The sequence below is a fragment of the Porites lutea genome, chromosome 10, assembly GCF_958299795.1.
Source record: "Porites lutea chromosome 10, jaPorLute2.1, whole genome shotgun sequence".
NCBI classification, from domain to species: domain Eukaryota; kingdom Metazoa; phylum Cnidaria; class Anthozoa; order Scleractinia; family Poritidae; genus Porites; species Porites lutea.
Window position 1 is genome coordinate 12,182,460 of NC_133210.1, and position 25,064 is coordinate 12,207,523.

Genomic DNA, 25,064 nt, shown 5'->3' on the forward strand with positions numbered 1-25,064 from the left:
GTCGTTTCAATAGAAATGAATGAAAATTAATCCTTTTTGGATACATCGTTTCTTTTCTTAACAAAAACTCCTAATGATTCGGATTTTTGATCCGATCTCGGAGTTTAGTAAAGAAACGCACCCTAACGTATCATAGTTGACTTGTATTATTTGTTTGAAATATGACTTGTTATCATGATTAAGGATACAATACTGATAGCCGTTTTTAGTTTGGCAGCAGCACAAGGGAAATTAAAGGGGCAATCTCGCCAAGATTTTAATAGTGTTTCACAAAAAATCCAGCAGAAATATTTATATCCATTAAAATTGCGAACAAAATATACCGTGTGGCACCACGAAATTTTTGCGGGTTCTAATGTTTACGATTTTTCAGCGATCCGCAAAAATAAGTTCCCCCAGATAAAAATTTTCCCTCAAAAACATACTCCAGAGTAAATATTCTCTAACTTGAATTCGCCCTCCCGTTACAAAAACACAGCACTAAGAAATCATGCCTGTTTAATTTTTAATTAGAACTTGCCTCTGTTATTTAGAAACAAAACGGTGTAAGATGAATTACTGGTTTTACACAGGGTTACTGCATACCGTAGTATTGTAGTATTGCACCTACTTAACAAGAACGAAAACATTATCAATGCTGGGTACTGTGTACTCTCCGAAAATCGCAAAAATTCATTCCCAGCAAGAAAAAACAATCTGTCTTAATAGCAAAAATTAGTTCCCCCCCCCCCCCCCCGACTCCAAAAAAAAAATCGCCAACCTGCAAAATTTACTCCCGCAGAAATTTCGTGGCACACGGTAACGGGAACTGGTGTTTTGCATCATCAAGACCCACGTGAACAAGGCAAGTTCATTCCTTGTACAGGTAGGGTAAGGTAAGGTCAGAGGGTGGACACGTGACAGTTAATGATAAAGCTGATAAATCTGTGGTCCCCCATAAAACATAAAATCAAATATTAAAATAATTTTACACTGCCGTTATAAAAAGGTTAAAATTAATATAGGTAGACAATAAAAAACGAGCAAAAATAGTATAGAACATATATTTATATATGCCTCAATAAAAATGGAATCCAGTTAAGTTCATTTAACATAGTTAACGTGCGTGTTGTTTTTTCAGCGTTCAATACAATGCGTGCAGCTCTCTTGATCCGCAAGACTCTTTCTAGCAATTTCTTACTGCAAGATGACCAGATTGGACTGAGTAAAACATACCTGGCGTCGTCTCGGGTTCCACCCGCTTCATTTATATGAAAGGGGGACAAGGAGTATTCTATAAAAAATAATATTCATGTAATTACGTAGACGAAGGAGACGCTTTCTAATTGAGTCGTTGGTTGTTCTGTGTTCATGGGTAAACTGTGCATGTTCCAAGAGCGAGAAATCAAGAAAAGAGGTTGTTGATCGGTGTGTCGGTTCCAAATTTAGACTACGAGCAGTCTCTCTTTTTTCTGTAGTCCGTCGAGCAAAACGCGAGACACGCAAATGGCCACGCTCGTGATTGCCTGCATCGCAGACGCTCTAAACCTTCTGTTTAGTCGAGTGCTTGGGCCGGCTGCAACGCAGGCTACGCTCGTGACTGATGGCGCGAGACTGACGGCTGCCGCCCTCGTTTCGCGCGTCTAGCGACTTCGCCGGTCCCACGCGCGTGCTCTGCTCTCACTAAATCTGAAGAAAAAGAGAGACTGCTCGTAGTCTATTTCCAAATCTCTTACGATAGCATCCAGCCTGCTGAGCGTGCCATGCGCCATTTTGAAATGTCACAATAGTATCCATCTCGCCCATCGCGTTTCGCAACCTTTGGATCTTTGCTTCCACAATCTTTTCTTTTCTAAATCTTTCGTACATAAAAGGCTGACCTTGGAAGTATTCACTATTCCTGGAGCGTTTGTGATGCCTGATGTCTAAACGGCATATTCTATCGTATTGCTGCTAGCACAAATCTGGTGCCTAAGACCCTAACGCGACGCACTATAATCTCCGATTACCACTAGTTTATATATTTTCCCCTTCATTTATATGTAAAAAAACGGTAAATCAACCAATGAGACGCACTGCATGTGGTGTTAGGACTGGACGTGCAATGTCCGTTTACGGCGCGTTATAGAGGTTTAGAAAACAGAACTAGCAGTAACCAATGGATAGGAATTATGGGTGAGAAGAGATTAATGTTGAGAATCGCTTTAAAAATTACTGAATAGCAGATGTGAACAATTGCTTAGATTACAATGAAACAGTATAATACCCCCGCTAATATAGTTTACAATGTGCCGCTGACCACCCCCTCCAAGAATACGTCTGCGAGCTTGCTTTTGCTCGCACGCAATAAAGTCACTTTTTAGTCTTTTGTGATTGCAACACCAAGAAGCAACCGCAACGTCGGCACGAGTAAGGAAGCAAGATTTTGTTGATCATTCTCTTTTTATTCATAAAGATTGAACCGAATAAATTTACCTAAGAATCTTAAACGACTAAAACACCGCAATCTCAACCTGCGGTGATTACAAAATACATTCATCTACACCGGTACTGAACAAAAACGTACAGCACCGAACTCTTTACAAAATTACAGGAAAGCAAAATTGGAGTCTGTATAGAGAGAAGAAGTGGTTACATCAGTTGCCATGGTAGCCAAATTTTTGGATGACAACAAACCGAAAAAGTCACATCAAAGTCTATTCGCACTATTTCAAACTTCACCGATCTTATTCAATATCATTTAATTTGGCAAATCTTGGCAAAATTTTCTTTGGGACAATATCTAACGTTAACTAAGTTTAGAAAATGAAAGGGACAATTTTTGCGTCGTGTTCACCTACTCCATAAAGCGGGCTCGTGAAATTAGTAAGTTTCATATCGTAGTGGTGCAACGACAGCAAAGAAATGTACAAAAAAGCGTGATGTACGTGGAAAGTTGTTGTTTGTTAATATAAACATATCATTTTTTGTCGTTCTCCTTGCCGTCGCCGTCGTCGTTGTCATCCAGAAATAGTGCTACCATGGTAACGTGACGTCACAGTTCTGCTCTCTATTAGGACGCAGCCAACACAAGGCTGCTTAATTATTCAATACATTCTGTTCTATAGAGACCCACTCTATGTGATCGTCAAAGCGACTCTCATATTCGGTAAATTCTTCCAGAAGATGAGTGGAGAATTCGTATTTGTCAACAGGCGTAACATAAGAAAACAGCTTTCGAAGCACGGTAATGCTGCAAGTATGGAGCATGCCCACTCTGTTCAAAATGAACTCTTCCTCGCTTCTTTCAAAGTCCAGTAATAGCCCTCTCCATGCCAACTTGACAATCCATGTTTGGTGGAAAAAATAAGGAGATACAGTACGACGACAGATAAGCCAAAAGCGACTCGCAAAGGAATACACGATAGAAACATCACGGCGTTACAACAAGGCACAGCCTTGGAAACCCAACACAACGCCAGATAAAACGAATGAATATCATGTTGTACAATTCGTTGGCATTGTCCTGCCCATAATGGTTTCCAAAGGATAGACTCAATTCTCTCTGGTTCATGCCAAGTTTCTTCTCTGCTGGTCTCTTAGTCATCATAGTGAATTTCCGCGCAAGTTTCACAAACAAGGGTCAATGCAGTGAACATGTTGATAAAACAGCCCTGTGAGGGAAGGATGAGGTATCCTTCCCTTTCTCCCGCTTTGCAGATTTCACTTTAACTGGCTGCACTCTGTCGACGAACCTAAAAATATTTCTGACTCTTCTCACAACAGTAACCAGAAGCACTGCCAGAGACAAAGAATCCATTAAAATAAGAACCTGACGAGTTGAAGAAAAAGAAACAAAAGTAATGCATCGAGGCAAAAGAGGGCAGTGATTGGTCCGCACAATAATGACTTCATGAGCCGTTGTATCGCTTTCCAACTGTCAGGGTGGATGAGACGTGATGGCAAATCTTTCTTAAGCAACGTAGACATAAACTTTCCTGAAAGAGAAAGGAGAATTTAGAAAAGGTGTTTAAGTAAAAGAAAGGATTATAGAGAGAAAGAGAGAGATAGCGTGTAAACCCCACCCGGTTAGCTCAGTTGAGAGAGCGCCGGTCTGCTGAGCTGGAGGTCGCGGGTTCAAAGCCCGGCCGGACCAACACTCAGTGTCTTTAAATAACTGAGAAGAAAGTGCTGACTTGGTAATGACATCTGCAAACGGTTAGACTTTCTAGCCTTCTCGGACAAGGAAGAAAAACCGCAGTTCCCGTCTCACAAAACTTTCACTCGCCTGGTTCTTGTGAACGCAAACTACTGTTCGAAAAGAGTAGGGGACGAAGACCCCGGTGGTGTGGGCAACCTTTCTTGGGCTGGGTAAGTTATCTGTCAGGAAAGATCTTAATAATTTTCATAAGGATAACCTCATGATTCTCCTTCTGGTGTCGTAGCAGGGAGGAGACGAGTTAACTTTCTCGCATCCCTCCCCACCGCTTAAAGCCCCGACGCCTGCCTCCTTCAAGGTGACCTCCCGTTACAACAAACGTTCGAACTCGACCATCTTACACAAAAAGTGACCGTAAACAACACAATATTTCATCTTCGTATTCTACACTGGATTGCCTTACCTGTCTTCTGGTGTCCTGGCTAAGTATTCTCTCTCGATCAAACCTTCGATTCTCTTTTTAATCACTTGAGGACTAGGCATGAATCGGGCTTTCAACTGCTCGGTTACCTGTTTACAAAAGCAACAGCGCATTAGGTGGACAATGTCATGGAATTTTAGGCAATTTCAGCAAGTGAAAAACAATGCCGGATCCAGACCTTGGATGGGGTGGGGGGTTCTCAAAAAAATGTTTTCGGCCCTTCGGGCCTCACTTTAGTCTAAAAATAAACGGGGGAGGCGGGCCCCCGGGTCCATCCCCTGGATCCGCCACTGAGATATCAAAATGGATTCCGGCACTTATGACCTACGATGGCGAGGTAACAGCCTTGCAGACTATGTTAAAGAGAATGAAAAGCAGCAGGGTTAGGGTTCGCCCCATATAAGGGGATGTGCGAAATTTTTGCTTGTGGAATCCGGATTTCTGGGCTTTGGAATCTGGAATACAGCCCAGGGAATCCGGAATCCCACTAACGATTGGAATCCAGAATCCAAGTTCCACTGACAAAGACTGGAATCCAGAGCCTGGAATCCGGAATCCACAGCGTGGAATCCAGCATCCCAGGATGTCTTGGACTCCCTTACATGGGGTGATAGGGTCGTCGTGCTATGAGACGTCCGTTGAGAAAGAGTCGCCCGGACCGAAGAATGTTTTTTTCCATTTATACACCCAGACAGCTTTATAATACAAACACCTTCCTAACAGGACACACGAGTTAAACCCTGCATCTCTTCAGTTATTTTCTTTGACTCTCTATAAGGAAGACGGATCATTATACGTTTTTGGGAAACTGCACGCCTACCCCTCCCCTAAACCAACATTAACACTTTCTTTTCACTTAGGGCAAAATTTTAGCTTAGGGGAGGGGTAGGTGGTTAGTTTCCGAGAAACGTATAATGAGGAAGACACCTCTCCAAGACAGACACTTAACGTGATGTTACACGGGACGATTCGCAACGACAATTTTTAGCGCAACGCAGCGTCGCAATATTGTTGCGGCATTGTTTCGAATCGTCACAACATTGTTCCCACATTGCAACTGCGCTAAACATTAACTAGAGTACAAAGTGTAATAGAAAAGATCTTTATGCTATCTGTAGTTATTCAAGCCTTAAAAAAATTCGGTTATGTTCCTCTGTACACCTTTTGCAAATTAATTGTTTGGTATACAGCGACAGGGCTTTTGAAGTCACCTTGCATAGCTCATCAAGCAGACTAGACGGGATTTACCCAGTGCAGATTCACCTGACCGGGATTCGGGATTCACCTGATCACCACAGTGTCCGTAATAAAGAGGTGCATCTGTCTCCGATATTTGGGACGCGCCTAGGATTACAAACTTATACTATTTAAACGTTCTTGAAAAGTAAAGTTTGGTAGACTCATCCCCCATTTTCAAGATTCAAACATGGTATATACCATATACCATTTTTCACGAAAAAGGTACCCCTTTCGTAAATTTTCTGTTGACAAATGGTACCCCTTTTGTATACCTCGTTTTAGAACTATGCATCCAATGCATTGTCATTTAAATAGGAATCAATCACAAAAATAGAACGTTTCACCGACTTTATAAAGTCATAAAATTCATCTGTTCGGCCCAACATACCCAAATGACAGATTTCCCTACCCTTTTAAATACTTCAATGAGTAAAATTCCTACCCTTTCATTATACTTGAAGGCTGAAAAAAGTACCCCTTTCGGGCGGAGTTTCCCCGTATAGGACCATAAACAAAAGGGAGTACCAACCCCCGCCCTCCCGGGGATAATTTATATTCTGTTTCATCCGCTGAAGAAGCCCAGAAGCTAATCAACGATTAGGAGACTCGAAATACCGTAAACGTTTCCTGCTACAAGGCAAGCAAAAGCTTTGGAGGCACAGGTGAGAAGTAGCTATATTATTATATACAAAGTGGGCCGTTGACCCAATCTTACCTTAGTTACTAAGGAAGGAAAACTTAATAATAGCCTGTACCAATCAAAGTCTCGGTATTCCTGCTCCGTTCATATGGAAGTCTCACCCTGAGGGTTAAAGCACTGGAAGTCTGGAAGCCTTAGAAAAACGGCGGTGCGTTTTGAAAATCAGGAGAAAGGGGAGGAGGGTGGGGAGAAAATCGTACTCCAAGCCAAGCGCATTGCCCTACTTCAATTTCCCAAAATGTGATTTGCTTTGTTCATTGGCACAAGCAAACCTCTGTGAGATCTTAACAGTGTCCATAGAATCAGTAATTGACAGTTGGGTACGCATAAGTGCGCAGTTGTTCAAACAAAGGCTAAAACGATCCTGCTTCATGGTGCTTCTTGAGTCATCGGCGGCCAAAAAAAGGAACACCCTGGATGCTACAACTGGTGTTCAATAAAATCTTAACATTTCCACTTGACCAATTTTGGGTTGAGAAACATGGCTGCGGTGGTGGTAGGGAAGGGGGGTGTGGGTAAGGGAACCCTGCTATCTACATTAAAGGCAACTCTCGTTCAAGAAAACAGCTATGACTGTGGCTGAGTTTCTCTGCATGGTAAGCATATTTTGCATAGTATTGCCAAAATTTTTAATAGCAATGACTATAATTATTGATCAATAATAATGTAATAGTAATGATTATAATATTATAATTTGCATTGTTTGACAAAGTAATATTTTTAAACTTTCAATATTCTGAACATCACTCACGTTGTTAAACTACTGTTGTAGATAGTAACATTAGCAATAGTACATGACATCTAGTTGCAACAGAGAACTTGAGCAGGAGAAAAAATCCCAATTTCCATCAGGTACTGTACAAAACCTCTGTTAACAGACACCTCCTTTAAGCTTACATGCCCCTCTTACTAACAGACACTAATCTGGATTCACAACAATTTCTATGTTTAAAATCTGCATTTACAAACTATTTTTAGTAAAGACATCTTTTGTTGGTAACAGAAATCCATATAGAGGTACATGATAGATCATAGCTAGCAAATACTCCTCTCTCCAGCCACATGGGGCACTTCAACTGAACAGATGCCTTTCACAAGGAGTATAACTCCAGAGTAATTTGGTCCACACTTTGGTACTGAATAAGAAAACAAATTAACACATAGAGGGAAAAAGGAGAATTGAGAGTGCACCAAAAATCAATCCATCAGTCAAATCACACAGTCAGTAATGCACATAGAAAACAGAAGGGACGGTTATTTATGATTAACCAAGGATAAACAATCTTACTGCTGAATAATTACTTTTCAATGTTTGTTTTTGCTTCATTAAATTAAATGGCATCTGCTGTACTTAATCAACTGACAGAGCATTTTCTTCCTTTCTAGAATGACATGCCTTTACTGCGAAAGAAGTTGAAGGAACAATTACAACAGAAGAGGCTTAAATGTGCACTTATAATCTAATATTCATAAAAAAAGCTCAAAGAAATCAGGGATTGGGGATTATTTACAGAGAGGGAAGGGCTAATGCAGATGTGAAGATACCATTTCCAAATTTTCTGGACCCTCTCCTTTCAGTTTTTTAAAAGACATTTTTGACGAAACAACAAGAGGTCCAGTCAAAACTCTGAGGGGTACTTAAGTTGAATTTAAAATTGATTCCAGCATTCATTCATTTTAGTGTAACAAATCCATTGACCTGATTGGCAACCTTTCCCAAGAAATAACTTGTAGATATCATATAGATGAAGACCTCATAGTATCAATGGCTTCCAACCAAAGTGCACTTTCATTTGCAACCTTAATGAAATTATATTACAAAGTATAAAATAAATAACCCTAAACTAATAAATAAATATTATTAAATAAATAACAGTATTGATCCTTCTCCTCAAATGTGAAATATAAGTATGGCGATTTTTACACTGAGTCTACACTGTACATGTATTCAATAAGGAAAGTGATAACGTATAATTGTCACCAAGCCTAGTGATCAGGGGCCATTCAAAGGATGTTATTCAGTAACATCCACTTAAAGGTCCTTTACCTTGCGGAGAATGATGAGGCTTGAAACTTCAAAACATCTTTTAAACGGAGACAGTGGCATCTTCTTGTTTGAATCAATCGAGGGATGATCGAAAAAGCAAGACAAGACCTCGAAACAAACATCGGATCATCAGACAAATCACAGTATACGATCGACGCAGAAGCATATATGAGTCACAAGGCGAGCGTGACGTCATACGTTTACGAAATCCGATCGAAGATTAAAGGGCCTTTCGACGGATGTTAACGAGTGCTGACCCAGATGACATATATTTTCTGCTTCTTTTTCTGGGAAACTACGTTACGCAATTGACTGACAGGCTGTAGTTAATATATGTGACAGTTCGGCTGGTCACGCGTTGAGTGCCCTTTTAATCCGAGCGTGATGTATGCAAGCTTTCTCGGGAACATTATACACTTAATGCCAGATCCCGAAGGAAACAGCTACAGTTGGTTCTGTTTTCCCGGAGTGCCCTAATGTTTCCCGAGACGAAGTCGAGGGAAACATCAGGACTCGAGGGAAAACAAAACTAACTGGTTTCCCGAGGCACCTGACATTAAGTGTTTTGTTATATTTCTAGACTTGCACTTCAACGTACTTCAACAGCAAAAAAGAATACGCTTAAGCGGAGCGTATCAAAACAGTACGACTCGGTACTTATAAGAACAAAAATTTCATTCTCAAAACCATTGAATGAATGATTAACAAAGTACTTTCCTCAGATTATATGCATCTTTTTCCTCCACTAGCTGCTATTTCTCTTCTGGGATAACTTTGAAAACCGTTGCTTTTTAGATTGAAGCTTCATGTTTGTGTTGTTGTGAATGTTGCTGTGTTCATTCACAAAACAGAAAACTGGCCTTCTGTCACGCCACTTCGTTCTGATTGATTTTAGTCAAGGCCACGTGATCAAGAATCGGCCAATGGCTGTCCCTGATTAGTTGAGTGAATGTCTAGGGATATAACAATGCGAAATTATTGTCTATCGATTTAGAAGACGGAGAACATTGAGAAGACCTGCAAGTCGAAGGCGAACGGGGAGCGATGTCAAAGCAACTAAACATTTATCTTTTTAACTGTGACCGTACATATAAGCTAAATGTCGTCGAAGATTGGTTGAAAGCCGTCGCAAAGTCATCTAACGTAGTGTCCCGCTACTTTTCGCTTTCTGAGATGACTCAGTTAAGTGATAGAACCATTCCGGAGCTTGAGATGGACGTAGCAGTGTTGGTCGTACAAGCACATGAATCCCGGCTCTCGATCAACGAAGAGAACGCTGGTATTGGATACGCTAAGCTTTACAGAGCTTTGCTAGAGAAAACAGGTAAAGAATAATCAGAAAATACATCCTATACTATGCAAATTAGCGTCCCACGCAGACGTTCTTAGGGGTTCGTCAGGAATGCGTGACGAACCCCTAAGAACGCCTGCGTGGGAGGCTATATGCAAATAGGATAAATTTGACTCTAGTTTATGGTAAAAGTTTTAATGCTCGGAATCTTAGTGAAATCGAGCCAAAATTTACATGCCAGAAGTGTCTCAGAAGCGAAAGTGATTTATTAGTGCAGGGTGGGGGGGGCGGGGAAGTGCTCTGTTCGACTAGTCGGGATGGGAGAACTCTAATTACCGCTGCGGCAGCTTTTAAAACAGACCATGTTTAGCCCGAGGGAAACGACAGTAAATACCAGGCGATGGCCAACTATTTGGAAGTACCACAACCAATAATACTAGAAGTAAAAGGCCACTGGATGGGATTTACACAATTCGCAAAGGACCTAGAGTCCCCCGCGGGCCTAAAGTTCAAGGCGGGTTCGAGGAACGTAGGTCAGAGGCGTGTGAGCGTAAAAGAGTCCAAATTATGGGACTTAAATTTAGTCTCAGTCAGCTGAACATCTTGGCTGACCTCTTGCCTAGTTCAATCAGGGGCACCCAACGTCAATTTTCGGAAAATATCTGTTCGGAAGAATCTCTCCTAGGATTTTCGAACATCTAAAAAATGGTATAATTGCCCACTTTTAACAGATTTTTATCCTAAAAAGGTCATCTAGAATTTTCGCGAGCCTTTTTCCTGGCTGAAGTTTTCGAAAAGGTAAGGTTTGATCCCTATAATTCTCGGATCACTAGACTTTCAGCTAGGAAATCGGAACAGATGAAAATTTTTAGGGGATAAAAATATGACTTAAAAATACTAAAATACGTTTAACAATGCTATGTTTAAGTGGTTTTGAACTATGTTCTCGTTGGGTGCCCCTTAAGAGTGAACGTCTGTAAAATCAAACAAAATAGGAAAAATCGCGGCCACGGTCAAAAACCGATTTCGCTCCTTTTTTGTGTGCAGTAAACCTAAGGTGTGTAGTGAAATGAAATGAGGTTAGTTTTTTGGAAATAGTCTTTTTAACGGCTACAAACAATAAAAAACCGTCTCGACCAAACATATCAGAATTTGACTGGTTTTAAACGTGAAATTACGCGGCTTTCAGGAAGTCCTTATTAGGACACAAAAACTAAATTCAGGCCTTTTTAACTATAGTTGGGTACACTAGGTCTTCCTCTTTTGAAAAATAGTAATATGTGTGGTTTAATGTCTTCAATAAGAAAATTACTAGTGGATTTGTAAACAGCATATTCGCACGTTTCAGCTGACGTTTGAACAACACGCGAAACATGGTTCCGAACAACTCAGCAAAAATATGTGTGGTATTGTCTCAAAATTAACCAAACTTCATTTACGTATCCTGGACGGATGGTTCTTTGTACGTATTCCTATTTCTCTGGGATCTTCACTCTTCTGAGTTTAAACAGCAGTTGAGTTGCAGCAAATGGCGCCTTGTTATAAAAAGGAATAACTTGTACGTGAGCACGCAGTTAAATCAAATTAAACAAATATTATTCGGTGTCTATAAAGACAGAAAGTGGCAGAGAATGCTGAAATTCAGTTTCAATGCACGTAAACGAACAAAAGCGGTAAAAAGCCCCGAATTTTAACACAAACCCAGGAGCCCAAATGCATCTGAAGTTATCTAAAGTGCACTGTTACCAGTATCATGTAGACGTACCGCATTTTCCTCACTTGCTTGAGATTCTGCCAGACGTTTCACATCACATCTTACTATTTTGAAGTGAAAACTGCTTTAATTATCTGCAGGAATTTCCCAAAATGATTTAGAGTTTAGCCTTCGTTTTCCCTCACCTTAAGATACGCTCAACTCAAAATAACGCTGACCTTGGGTTCACTTGATCGTGTCAAATTTCCATAACGGTCACGCAATACTTTTGAAGCACAGATTTTTTAAAAAAAAAAAACTCTTACGTCAGTTAAAACATGGAATAAGAAGTTATTTAAAAATTCCGCTTTTCAATAAAAAAAAAAGATTAATTGCAGGTACATCAACCATATTGAATACATTAGTGAAGCATTTATTTCTAGATTCAAGAGGTAATTAGTAGCTCAGGCGTTAATTAACACAACGCTACGAGAACTGAGTGGGGTTATTCTTGATGCCGGACAGGAGTTGTTCTTGACCAGTTTGTACATTCAGTTGTTTTGTAATAATTATTTGCGTGGCAGGATTGGATCAATGTTGAATAGGTCCGCGCGAGGGAAGGACAAGGTAACTGCGCGTGAACCTTTATATTAGGGACTTTAAGATCCAACGACGCGACGGCAGTGAGAACGTCGCTTAAAAAGTGAATTTGCGTTCTTTCAGTCTATATCGCAATTATTCCTACCCACTTACTTTGTCAAATGTAGGCGAACCCTCCTGGAGCTGAATTCCTAGGCACCATATCCAAGTACAGTAAGAGAAATAAAATTTCGTCGTTGCTTGTTTACGTCCTCCGTAAAACGCGAAATTAGGAATTTTCACGTCGTAGTCGTGCAAAAACGGGCAGAGAAATGTACAAAAAGCATGGTGCACGTGCAAAGTTGTTGTTTTGCTAATCAAACCTATTGTCTTTTTGACGTTCACGTTACCGTCCGCGTCGTTGGATCTTAAATTCCCTATTATCCCAAGAGAGGATCCCCCATACACACCCTATTCCATAGGTAATTCGTCTCGAGTTATTTTTAGAATCGGGTTAAAGTTACCTCGCGCGCTGCGTGGCTGTTTCGTGAAGGTTTCGCATGACTAAATGCCATGCAAAACATGTCGGGAGAAAGGCAATGAAAGCGTAAAGATATCAAGAGCATTTGTGAATATTGAAGCGAAATGAGTCGGCGCTCACCTGGGAAAAGGGAATCGCTCGACTCTTTGACAACCCGTGAAATCAGTTTAACTCGAAGTTATCGTAACCTCAGTGCTTTAATAAAATGAGAAATTTCACCGGTCTTTTGAAACCGGTCGTTTGTTCAATAAAGCAAGTAGCAAGTCATATTCATGTACATGTAATTAGTTTTACAAATTTGAATTGTATTGTAGTTTTTTTAAGTTGTTAACCGCTGTTGATCAGTGAAAGTAAATAGCGCTCTAGAAGTTATTAAATTATTATTATTATTATTATTATTATTATTATTATTATTATTATTATTATTATTATTATTATTATTATTATTATAGGACGCCAAGTGTTATTTTTGTTGAATAATAAAAGACTAATAAAAGAATAAATATCAAACCAGAAATTGCTCTCTTCACACTGTAAGTTATAAATGATCTTGAGAGAATGTTCACTGTGTTAAGGATTTCCCTGCTGTACTGTTAGCTCTATACAAGAGAGGAAGGGCGATTCTTTTTTAATTTCCGTTTCGCTGACACAGCTTGAGCAGAAATCTCTCTTTAGTCGTTTCCGTCGACAAAACGAATAGCAATATTGCTATCCGCGTCTTCCGCCATTTTTTTCTGCCTCAGTTCGTGAAGGACGCGTGGCTCTGAGCGTGGGTCATCCACGCGGAACACATTCGCGCTATGTGATTGGCTGTTGTCTAATCCCCCCTGGGATCTGTGGTCTTAAAAATAACTCGAGACGAATTACCTATGGAATAGGGTGTATATGGAGGATGCCTTCTCTGTCCCCTTTATCCTCTCTTGATTATCCCTATAAGCACACACTTACGCACCCTTACCTAAATCGCATTTATACAGGGTGAAAATTTTTGCCAAAGACACGTACTTTTTCTGTCTGTTTTTAATCAATGAGGATAACTGATGAACATCGACTCATAGATTCTATGATGTCTCGAGATACCCTCCCTCTCAACCTCGTCCCCATTGCGCTTTTCCCTGGATTTTGAATAAACTAAAATGGACACAAGCGATAGTCACTGCTGTCTAAAATTTTTGGTCAAAAATAGGGTCAGGATTTTGAGAACCGGACAGCACACCCCCACCAGGAGTACCCTTAGGGAGACTTGAAGCCTGGTAGCAAGTTTACCTTTGAGCACCCACTTCTCTAATTATCGGATGCTTTATGCGGCCTTATGATCATTTCAACACCATCATTTTGGATTAAGAAATCGACGCCAGTTTTATGTTTGCCTCTAATCTAAATAAAGCTAAAAATGGCCTTTTGTCTCCACTACCCCATGACTATACACGGCCGAACACAGAAGGCAACGTTTTGAGGCAAGGGCGAGTATACGGTCAGCTAAGTCCATTTTACTGATAAATAGCGGTAAATAGCGAAATAGCTCATCAGAACTCCATCAGGGGGGGACCTCAATCTCCCATACAAACCCTTGGCGTCAACTCTATCCCGAGCAGATTTATCAACAGAATGGTCCGCAGAGAAGGCTTCGCACGCCGACATTATCATCTGATCACTATTATCCTCCTCATCATCATCATCCGGCTCCTGCGTCGTCATAATCATCATCAACACCCTCATCATTATCATCATCATAATCATCAGCGGCAGCAGCAGCAGGAGAAGCATCATCATCATTAGTACCATCTTTGATATCATCACATCAACATCTTCACCATTTTCACTATTATCATCATCATCATAACCATTACAAAACCATTTTCATCATCATCATCATCATCATCGTCGTCATCGTTATTACAATTTACAACTGTTTGGAAAAAAAAACATGTTGAAAAAGAGGCGGAGTATATGCCAGATTTGGTGGGACACCATTGTCATTTTATTTCACGATCTACAAAAACGCTTAAGCTTAAAAAAAGGGCTCAATTTTGATAGGAAAAAAATTACTTCATAGTCGAAAAGTTATATATATTGACTGCCACGATTGCGGCGCAGTGTATGTATTTTCATTACTAAATTACATTAAATGTACAACTTGTTGAACTTTCTAAAACCGCGAATATTAATTCCCAGTAAGCACTGTATCGTCTTATATGTGAATTGCAAAAAAAATAATATAGCCCCGCAGAATACTATCGAAACAATCGCCCATCCCCAAACAAAAACATAGGCACGTTAAACGTGCATGAGCTATTTTGAATGCTTCAGTGTGACTTTAATGCTTCAGTGTAACCTTACCAAGAGTGGTGAATCTTCCTTTTTCGTCCTAAATGTAGACTGGGTTTTCATGCGAAATTGGGTATTGCCGTATATAAATGAAAACGCGAAACGCTCAGATGCATCGATCCTCATGCTATATATTCACTTTCCCCTGCCTTTCCCTGTTACATTTGGTGCAAGTTAAACAGATTATTAAAGTAAAATAAATATCTACTCACCAAACGTTGATTAGAAGGAAAACTCTAACGTTTCCTCGGAGTTTCTTAAGCCAAAATGTGACTCATCGAATTCGTGTAGTTAAGAAATACCAGGATTCTTATCATTGTGGTAGATGGTTGCATCATCACAATTCACGAGGTTTTCACGTGCAATTCTACTCAGTGAAACAGTCCTTAACTCCAACAACTTATTTCTTCATGTTTTAAAAGCTATTGCTTCTTAAAAGACAAGAGCCTTTTTAAGGCATTGGTTACAAAACGAAACAGGTCTTCATACGTTCAAGTTACTATTATTATTATGAAAAGCCAATCTGCATGAGATGTACAGTCACACAACTGGCACGTGAAAGTGTTGGACTTTGCCCCCTTTCGTTGTTTGTACGTGAGGGAATTCGAGTTATCACACGGTAATCTAGTAAACAGAATTATAAAAATAACTCATGCACACAATTTGCACGTAAAGATGTTGGTCTTTGGCCCTTTTACAATTCGTACTTAAAAAACGCAAATTGTTTACTACATAATTTTCTCAACGATTTTAAGAAATCACCTCGGCTTTATTACAACATCTGCAATTAAATTATGTTTCATGCCATGTCAAGGTTGATAGCCTAACATTTATTAACTTCCAAGAAAATTATCGAACTGCCTAAATATATTTCTTGCTCATATCATGTTACTCCACTCAATAAAACAGTATCTAACAAGACGCTACGTAGCGTACACTTCGGCGTCGTGGTTGTGGAACTAATTAATTGTAAATGCGGAGGAATAGTAAGAAATCAAATATGGTAAGAGTAAGGTGTTAATTTGTGAAATTATGGGATTTGTCAGGATATTCTGAAAAGAGCAACATCCAAGAGGCCTACTTGCCAAAAACTAGCATTTCAAGACAAATTGTCTCCGAGATATTAGCCCAGTTATGCTCTGATGACTCCATACAAATCCTTCTAAAAAAACAATTCTCTATTTTTCTTAGTCACATCAAGCTTCAAAAACAGCATAGCAGTCTCATGTACTGATTAAAGATATGTAAGGCATGGGTAAGGAGTCAATTACGTTGAGCATGGAATTGGTTAAAACTCAAAGTCACGAGTTCGAATGTTTTGAGGATAATTATTCACTGACTATCAGCACGCAGGGATGTCGGATTAACACAAGGAAGTTTAACACCAAAGGAACATAGCCTTTACAGAGCTTTAAAACACGGCATCCACCAACACAAACTTGACTTGAACTTTGAGTAAAACTAAACAGCCTCTACCAATAACAACAAACTCTCACTTGAACTTCAGATATCTTACGGCTTCCGCGAACTTGTAAACACAATACCTGAAAATCGACCTTCGTCACACTTGACTAAACACAGCAGTCCAGCTCCTGGGAGAAAACTTAGTTCTTCAAAAGAACTCGCTTGGAACTTGTATACCGTTTGACATAACGTTCTAGAAAATACTAAACAGCAGTCGAATAGTGGTAGCTTTTCGACATATTTTATGATTTCAATAACTGATGCAAATCTGCTGACTCATGCTGAAATGTAAACATGCCCTAATTAATTATTCATGGCTAATCCAAAAACGTAGAGAACGTTCGAGAAAGTCACGCAACGCATGAAAGCAATTTTACTACGTAACACTCAACAAAGACAAAATGTCTTTTTGCAGCATTTTGTAACTTTAAATTCATCATAAAACAGTTCGAAAGGAGGGCTCACTCGTGAAATCTTTTTCAACACTCGAAGAGAAATTTCGTGTCTCTGCGCGGCCACGAAATATCCTCTATTTATTCCTCGAGTAATTAGTTCGGCGGAGCGCGAAGTAAAGGATTCGCGACGCTCAGGAATGTATCAAAGTTGCAGTTTTTTGACAAGATTGGGCGAGCAAAGTCTGTAGGTTTTCGGCTCTACTCGACTATTTGACGAAGTGAGAGCCGAATTAGTTCGAGATATCTCGAGATCACTTCGATTTCTTTGATTTATTCTTTAACTTTTTCGAGGAAGAAAGAATTACTATTTTGGCCTGTCCGGGGTTTGAACCGACTCACCTGTGTGAACCGTCAGATCAGAGGAGACTCTAAGTTGAGAGATTAGCCGATTGCGCTACTGCGACCCAAGGTAGTTTGGAATGTGAAAAATAGTTATGAAATTATGCACTAGTTTCGGGACAAGATTGGGCGTGCAAGTTCGTGACTTTTCGGCTTGTTTCAACTATTTCACGAAATGAGATTGGACTACTTCGTGATATCTTGAGATCACTTCGAGTTTAGTCTTTAATTACTCGAGGAATAAATAGAGAATATTTCGTGGCCGCGCAGAGACACGAAATTTCTCTTCGAGTGTTGAAAAAGATTTCACGAGTGAGCCCTCCTTTCGAACTGTTTTATGATGAATTTAAAGTTACAAAATGCTGCACAAAGACATTTTGTCTTTGTTGAGTGTTACGTAGTAAAATTGCTTTCATGCGTTGCGTGACTTTCTCGAACGTTCTCTACGTTTTTGGATTAGCCATGAATAATTAATTAGGGCATGTTTACATTTCAGCATGAATCAGCAGATTTGCATCAGTTACTGAAATCATAAAATATGTCGAAAAGCTACTACTATTCGCCTTTTTAGTATTTTCTAGAACCTTATGTCAAACGGTATACAAGTTCTAAGCGAGTTCTTTTGACGAACTATGTTTTTTTCCCACGAGCTGGACTGCTGTGTTTAGTCAAGTGTGACGAAGGTCGATTTTCAGGTTCTGTGTTTACAAGTTCGCGGAAGCCGTAAGATATCTGAAGTTCAAGTGAGAGTTTGTTATTATTGGTAGAGGCTGTTTAGTTTTACTCAAAGTTCAAGTCAAGTTTGTGTCGGCGGATGCTGTGTTTTAAAGCTCTGTAAAGGCTAGTTCTCTTTGGTGTTAAACTTCCTTGTGTTAATCCGACATCCCTGCGTGCTGATAGTCAGTGAATAATTATCCTCCAAACATTCGAACTCGTGACTTTGAGTTTTAACCAATTCCATGCTCAACGTAATTGACTCCTTACCCATGCCTTACATATCTTTAATCAGTACATGAGACTGCTATGCTGTTTTTGAAGCCTGATGTGACTAAGAAAAATAGAGAATTGTTTTTTAGAAGGATTTATATGGAGTTATCAGAGCATAAGTGGGCTAATATCGCGGAGACAATTTGTCTTGAAATGCTAGTTTTTGGCAAGTAGGCCTCTTTGATGTTGCTCTTTGCAGATTATCCTGACAAATCCCATAATTTCACACCTTACTCTTACCATATTTGATTTCTTACTATTCCTCCGCATTTACAATTAATTAGTTCCACAACCACGACGCCGAAGTGTACGCTAGCTCCGTAGCGTCTTGTTAAAGACTAAACTCGAAGTGATCTCAAGATATCACGAAGCGGTCCGGTCTCATTTCGTGAAATAGTTGAAACAAGCCGAAAAGTCACGAACTTGCACGCCCAATCTTGTCCCGAAACTAGCGCATCATTTCATAACTATTTTTCATATGCCAAACTACCTTGGGTCGCAGTAGCGCAATCGGCTAATCCCTCAACTTAGAGTCTCCTCCGATCTGACGGGTCACACAGGTGAGTCGGTTCAAACCCCGGGAAAGCCAAAATAATAATTCTTTCTTCCTCGAAAAACTTAAAGAATAAATCAAAGAAATCGAAGTGATCTCGAGGTATCTCGAATTAATTCGGTTCTCACTTCGTTAAATAGCCGAATAAAACCGAAAACCTACAGACTTTGCATGCCCAATCTTGTCAAAAAATTGTAACTTTGATACATTCCTGAGCGTCGCGAAACCTTTACTTCGCGCTCCGCCGAAGTAATTATTGTGTCAACTAGCTTCTTCCAATTGTATTCCCTAACGCTATTGTTTCTACTTACGTTACTCACCTTTACTAAATAAAATACGTTTCAATAACTATAATGCTTAGTATGCAGGAAGGATGTATCATGTTGTTCACTTATTATTATTATTTTGTTTTACCGGAACGAAAAAAAAAGGTCTGTTGAACTTTGTAAGCGAGAGAATAATATTTTTAAAGCTTGTTTACAGAATTAACAATACTCGGTACAGCTTTTAAAAAAATAAGCTGCCTTTCAAACTTGTAAAACCACATTTTATAGGCCGCATACTTTCAAGTTAAAGTCCATATCTAAATATCAATTATTACTTCACTGGAACAGCTTTGAAAATATATGATCTTTTTTTATACTCTACCTTGAAGCGGGTGAAACACAACTCATAAATACGTGCGTTGTGCCGTTCGCGATAGCCGAATCGGTCACAAATGTCTTGAAGAAGCATCTACACTAAAATATGAACCCTTAAACAGCTGCATCACTGTTCACAGCGTTTGAATCATGAAGATATTTTATGTAATGCTTCCAAACACCTGTACCCATAATAAAAGAAGAAAAAATTGTGAAGGATCAAGATGGCGGTCTCAAAGTGCCCTTGTTCGACCTCTACCAATGCCATGTTTAAATAGATGCCAAGATCTCATTGGTTCCTAAGCATCAACTCATAGTACCTTCAACCTTATTGGCTCTTGCAACAAACATCCCAACATAAAAAGCCACAAAGATACAAATCCACAAAGATACATACGCTCACACCACTGACATATGAGCTATTTTTTCAAAATAGCTCAAAAAGGAAGAAGGACACCTGCTCTCAGGTTACCATTCACAAGAAATGAGTGCCAGTCATGATCAGTGAAGTGGAAAGGCTAGTATTCAGTGTTTGCAGGAATACCCAATTCACTTTTTATTTCAACTGTATGACTAAATAGCCCTCTGAACAACACTAAACTGTGTTTGAAAAACACACTATTTTAGCTTACCTGTATCATTTAAGCAACACGATGACTTCAAATGACTATAAACAAAATGAGCCAAAATTGTCGTTTATCTTTGTCGAATCTATCGCGTGACGCCTTGTTGTTTGTGACCTAAATTTTAGGTCAGATTGCGATTTTATGGAGTCGGCGCCCGTTCGAAAATTTTACAAGATCCCAGAAAAACAAAACTTTAACTTTTAAGGAATGTATTTGAGGAATTTGTGGAAGTAATATCAACGATTTTCAGGCACTACCACATCCCTTTCCATCGCGATGATTTAACCCTACTTTTGCATGTCCTTGAAGGGCTGTAAATGTTCCTTCAAATTTCGAGTTTATTTCTTACATAAATAACCTGAGACAAAAACTAGCCATATAATTCAATAAAGCAAGGCCCCTACTGACTAGTTATAGCAAAAGAAGACTAGCTGCTATGTTTTAGATCGAACTCGATTATTTTGAACATAGGGAAATTTTGAGCTGGCGCATAGCCAAATACGGCAAAATTATTTTTAACGGTTTATTTCAAAAGAAAAGCGTATTTCAAAAAACCTAGTTCCATTTTACTGAAGGTAGTACCTTAGCCTTTCCCTGGACAAAAAATGAGCCCAATCGACTTTTTGACTGTGGCCACGAATTTTGGATTTTTGTTTGATTTTTACTGACATTCACTCTTAATATCTATAAGTTACTATAGGGTTCGCTTGTCCAGTATAACAAACCCCAGTGTCATTTATTGAGTCCCTGGGTTTGAGAGACGCTACCAGACAGTCCCTTTTCAAATTTGTGTGTATTCTTTGCAGGTAATAGAGTTATGATCGTTATTGGTGGAGATGATAACTACAAGAACGAAGACGAGGAAGACAGAGAGTTCATTTCACGATGGGCAAGGAGGAAGATATCTTCGCAGTTTGTCGAAGAATTCTTAGATGGAAAGAAGAGCTTTGTTTTTTCCTGGGATACGAAACACAGAGAAATTCACGCGAAAGCACTACTGCATTTCTTTGACCCGAGGAAGAAAGGGCAGAAGTTTGAATATCATCCACCACAACGGCGGGCTGTCACAAAACCCATACCCCCATCTCAAAGGGAAGTGGCTCCATCCACAACTTCGAGGCCGTATCACTCACTACCAGAAAGGCAATCTTCTTTCAAAGGGCTATATTGTTCTTTTGATGAACGAGGGGATCAAAGTTACAGAACTGGAAGAATTAGCGGGGCTTGGCATCAAAGGGCTGACGGATCAACAATGGTTCCAAACCCTTTGAACTCACCTCAAGAAACGCTCTCCTCTATGAGAGAGACACAGATTCCTTCTCGGGAGAAAGGTCCAGAATTCAGTAATAGAGACATTGGTAGACATGGCATCCAAAGCCAAGGGGCTAGACCTAGGGGAACAACGTCGTTCACAAAACAGCCACGGGAAACTAATGGAGGTTAGCAAATTTTACATTCAGCACAGTCTTCAGCCGTTAAGTTTAATGTAATTTTTAAGCAAATAACATCGAACTTATGTATTTTTTTAGTTCTGCCTCTATTTTCAAAGCAATTTTCCGCTGAATCTCTTTCGATAGGTGGAAGATAAGACAAAACGAGGAATCTTTAAAAAGCGGGCAGCCGTTTACCCTTATAAATTGTAAATCTTGGCTACCAATGATAGGTTGAATTTATATCTTTTCACAAGAGAAAAAATCGAAAAGGCGCATGCTGCCATCATGTTGAGCATTAGTTTTGACATATGCAAGCTCTAGTTTGGATCTCTCTTGCCCAACAAAGAGCCAATAACAAACCGATAGTAATGTTTATAATTTTTCCTGGCCTGGCACCAGGCAGACTATCAAAATTACAGAAGCCCACGACCAACAGTGAATTCAGTTAAAAAGGTTGCCCTTCTTCTACCCAAAAGAGTTACAAGACCTTACAATGGAACCAAAATATGGAAGAATTTACCAGAGGAGATCCGAAGTTGTGAGACCCTTGCGTCATTTAAAACTAAAGTCAAATCCTTTCGGCATTAATTACAACATTATTAATAGAGACTGTGTTATTTAAGTTTTTTAATTTATCATTATAAGTAATATAAAATTTAACTCAGTTTCAGAATACTGTAAAATTCCAAAACGGAGAAAAAATTTGCGTTTCAAACTCTGCTAGGCTTGTTCTGGGAGGGAAATTACGTTTCAACATCGATTAGGCTAGCTAAATTGGAAGGAAATTTTTGTCAGTAATTTGCGGAAAGTTTTTACTGAAACTGGTCTTGAGGACGTAGATCTTACTAAAACCCAGCCGTGCAAGTACTTTGACTATAAGGAACGAGGAAATCCAAGCTAAGACTTAAGAGTGAACTACGCAAACAGCAATACACTGTGATAATTTTTGAGTGCAATCATTTCGCACTCATAATAGCGGAGCATCATGGGTAAGAAAATTCCGTAAACTATCCATCCGAGAAATTTTGGTTATGACGTCAGCGTCCGTCCGTCCGTACGGACTCTCCGGGTAGTGGAAAGTAGAAACGAATTCCTCCTCTCTCCCCTAGAGATTTTTGTCTCCTTTTGTTTCAAAAGGTTTTAGAGATGATTGCAATCTGTCAACTGAGCAAATGTTTGGGGGGTTTTAGGGGCCGACTATTTGACTTTTGAGGGTTTATGGATGATTTCGGAAAAAAAATATCCTGCAGACTGATTTCGAGAGGAAAAAGGCATGCAAAGAAATTCCTGGGAAAAATAATATCCTGCGCTGAAAAAAAATATTACTCATGACGTGTGAGGCTGAAAAAAGAGCTTACACCGTTATATTTGTGGGAAAAAATTTCTAACTCCAGAGGTTGGGGAAAAAATTATTACCTCAACTAAATCGCCCATACCCCCCCTCTCGGGCGAAGAAGCGGATTTGCACTCCTTAGTAAATGTAATCCATCAACAAAATGGCTGGCGCGCGTTCATCATGCGGTGGTTTTCAAGACTAAAGTTTTGCATTTCAAGATTGAAAATACGCCGATAAAAGACACAATGGAAAGAGAAAGTTCAATGGAATGCTCAGTTTTCTTTTTGTGGACAAACGAAAGCTTTTCGCTATGTGATTGTCTTTCGAAGAATTCAACAACCTTGTTTCTACTTGGCGGATCGTAGCACTTGGCTTGTTTTGAACCAACCAAGGCAGCGATGATTTTGAAGTAACTTTAGGTACATTCTGTACTCTATGGTGAAGGCAACTACGTTTTTAAAAGGGAATTTTTGTATTTATAAAGGTTTCATGGACGTTTTCTACGTTTTGACATCGGCGTGAAAGAAAAACCACAAAATGTGCATTTGAAATTGATTTTTTGCCGCGTGCTCAGCCGATTTAACTTGCGTGAACGGATCCACGATCCAGTTTTTGTTACGCGAATTGCCTTTTAGGATTAACTTATGGGTTTTTGAAAAAAAAAATTCAAGAAATTAAGTTATTTATCTGTCATTGTTTATTCATAACATTAGCTCAAAAAACAACCGTGAGATTTTCAGAAACAATTAAGATGGGCTCCTCCCCTTTCTTGACTTAAGACTGAAGTGCTGTTTTTGTACGTGTTCCATTGATTGCTATTCATTTTCTTATTCATTACTTACCATTCAAGAATTTTACAGAGCGTACAATTCAAGAATTTCTGCAGTTTTGCAGTGTGCAGTGGGGTGTCTGTGTCTCTGTCACATGGTTTGGCTTTTCACTTACAAACAGAACATGATGCCAATAGTTGGCACAGTTAGTTTTAACCCTGTAAGTTCTTTTCATTAGTGTCAAAGAAACAAGGACGTTCTAGTTCCTTCTCCTTAAATGCACGCATACTTGTTGCACTTCTCCTTTGAGTATAAAGCCTAAGGCTTGCAGGGAGAGTAAGCAGCACAAAAAGTCTGCCAGCAAGGAGCCAGTGGTCCCGCAGTCACTGGTCAGAATGCAGAATATTACCAGACCAATATCCTAATGCGGTGTAATTCAATAAGCATTCTGTCCTTACTTTCCGGAGTTATCGCTATTTTTTAAACATTAATTCATTAGAAATTTCATGGTTATCATGCATCAACAAGCAAAAGACGGATCGTAACAATGTGGACAGTGTAACAGTGTGGATTTTCTGTTAACAAGTTCTACCTTTTGGGAATTTATAAGTGCACGAATGAATGAGTTCGAATTTTTAAAACTGCAAAATATACCGCAGATAAAATTAAAAGGAAAAAACAGGCTTCTTGGTCAATTGCAAAATCGAAAAGGTGCAAAAAAATCACCTGATCTTTAAAATTAAACTCCGCCGCAAAAAAGTGTCACTCGGAAACGCAACAAAGGCTACTTTCTATTTCATTTGTTTTTGTTTTTAATTTTTCTCCAAGCAACATAGTTTCCAAAACAATTATCCTCAGTGAGTTTTTAGAACTTCTGTATCGAGCAACTTACCTATCCGAGAAGCAGCAACACAACATACTTGAGTACAAAGATGTTTAATTATTACAAATCAGGAAAAAAACCAAGCTGTTTCTTAAGACGCCTTTATAATTCTTTTTTAGCGATGTCTACAACAGATCACCACTTTTTATTTGTTGATAGTAGCTTTGCGTAAAAACTGTAGAAATGAACGAAGGCCGGTAAAATGCCTCTGTTGCGGGTGCGGCATTCCGCATATTGCTTGAAAAAGAATCTCTGAACCCTGATTAAACTAGCCTGAATTTCATCCGATTACTTCGAGTCGTTATTACTCCCTCAGTAACGTCTGAATCGACCGGCCGTTAATGCCGTCCAGTGACGTCACTACTCCTTGACCTTTGCTTTAATTCATGCAAAATGTAAAACACGATTTTCAAGTGGCAAACCGAGAAATATCGTTTGGAAATGTCTGCATGATACAGAACTGCTTTATTTTTTCCATCGTAATTCATGTTTAACGTTTAAACTATCAACTGCATGCAGTACAACTCTGAAACGGTTGTACTAAATTCTCTACTCGGTCGC

General features: G+C 39.4%; 3 protein-coding genes across 4 annotated transcripts in view; 2 read left to right on the forward strand and 1 right to left on the reverse strand.

The window, feature by feature from the left end:
- Positions 1-2,402: 2,402 nt before the first annotated feature.
- Positions 2,403-25,064, reverse strand: part of LOC140950081 (cullin-3-like) — a 63,644-nt gene continuing 40,982 nt past the window's right edge. For both annotated transcript variants that reach the window (XM_073399256.1, XM_073399253.1), the window contains 2 exons: positions 4,581-4,687; positions 2,403-3,956 (listed from right to left, as the gene is read on the reverse strand). In XM_073399256.1, the coding sequence (XP_073255357.1) occupies positions 3,932-3,956; positions 4,581-4,687 (132 nt within the window). In that variant the 3' untranslated portion in view covers positions 2,403-3,931. The remainder of the gene's footprint in view (positions 3,957-4,580; positions 4,688-25,064) is intronic.
- LOC140950714 (uncharacterized) lies at positions 9,629-21,352 on the forward strand. The gene is made up of 3 exons (XM_073399955.1): positions 9,629-9,908; positions 20,888-21,177; positions 21,242-21,352. Exons 1-3 carry the CDS (start codon positions 9,629-9,631, stop codon positions 21,350-21,352), a joined length of 681 nt encoding a protein of 226 aa, XP_073256056.1.
- Positions 21,396-25,064, forward strand: part of LOC140950715 (D-inositol 3-phosphate glycosyltransferase-like) — an 11,298-nt gene continuing 7,629 nt past the window's right edge. Inside the window, exon 1 of the mRNA XM_073399956.1 lies at positions 21,396-21,520. The gene's annotated coding sequence lies outside the window, so the exon portion shown is untranslated. The remainder of the gene's footprint in view (positions 21,521-25,064) is intronic.

Excerpts from the sequence above, each read along its gene's own strand:
- LOC140950714 (XM_073399955.1), top strand. The coding sequence starts at position 9,629 with ATGTCAAAGCAACTAAACATTTATCTTTTTAACTGTGACCGTACATAT. Across the intron at positions 9,909-20,887 it reads AGCTTTGCTAGAGAAAACAG|GTAATAGAGTTATGATCGTT; the intron begins GTAAAGAATAAT and ends TATTCTTTGCAG. Across the intron at positions 21,178-21,241 it reads TACCCCCATCTCAAAGGGAA|GGCTATATTGTTCTTTTGAT; the intron begins GTGGCTCCATCC and ends CTTCTTTCAAAG.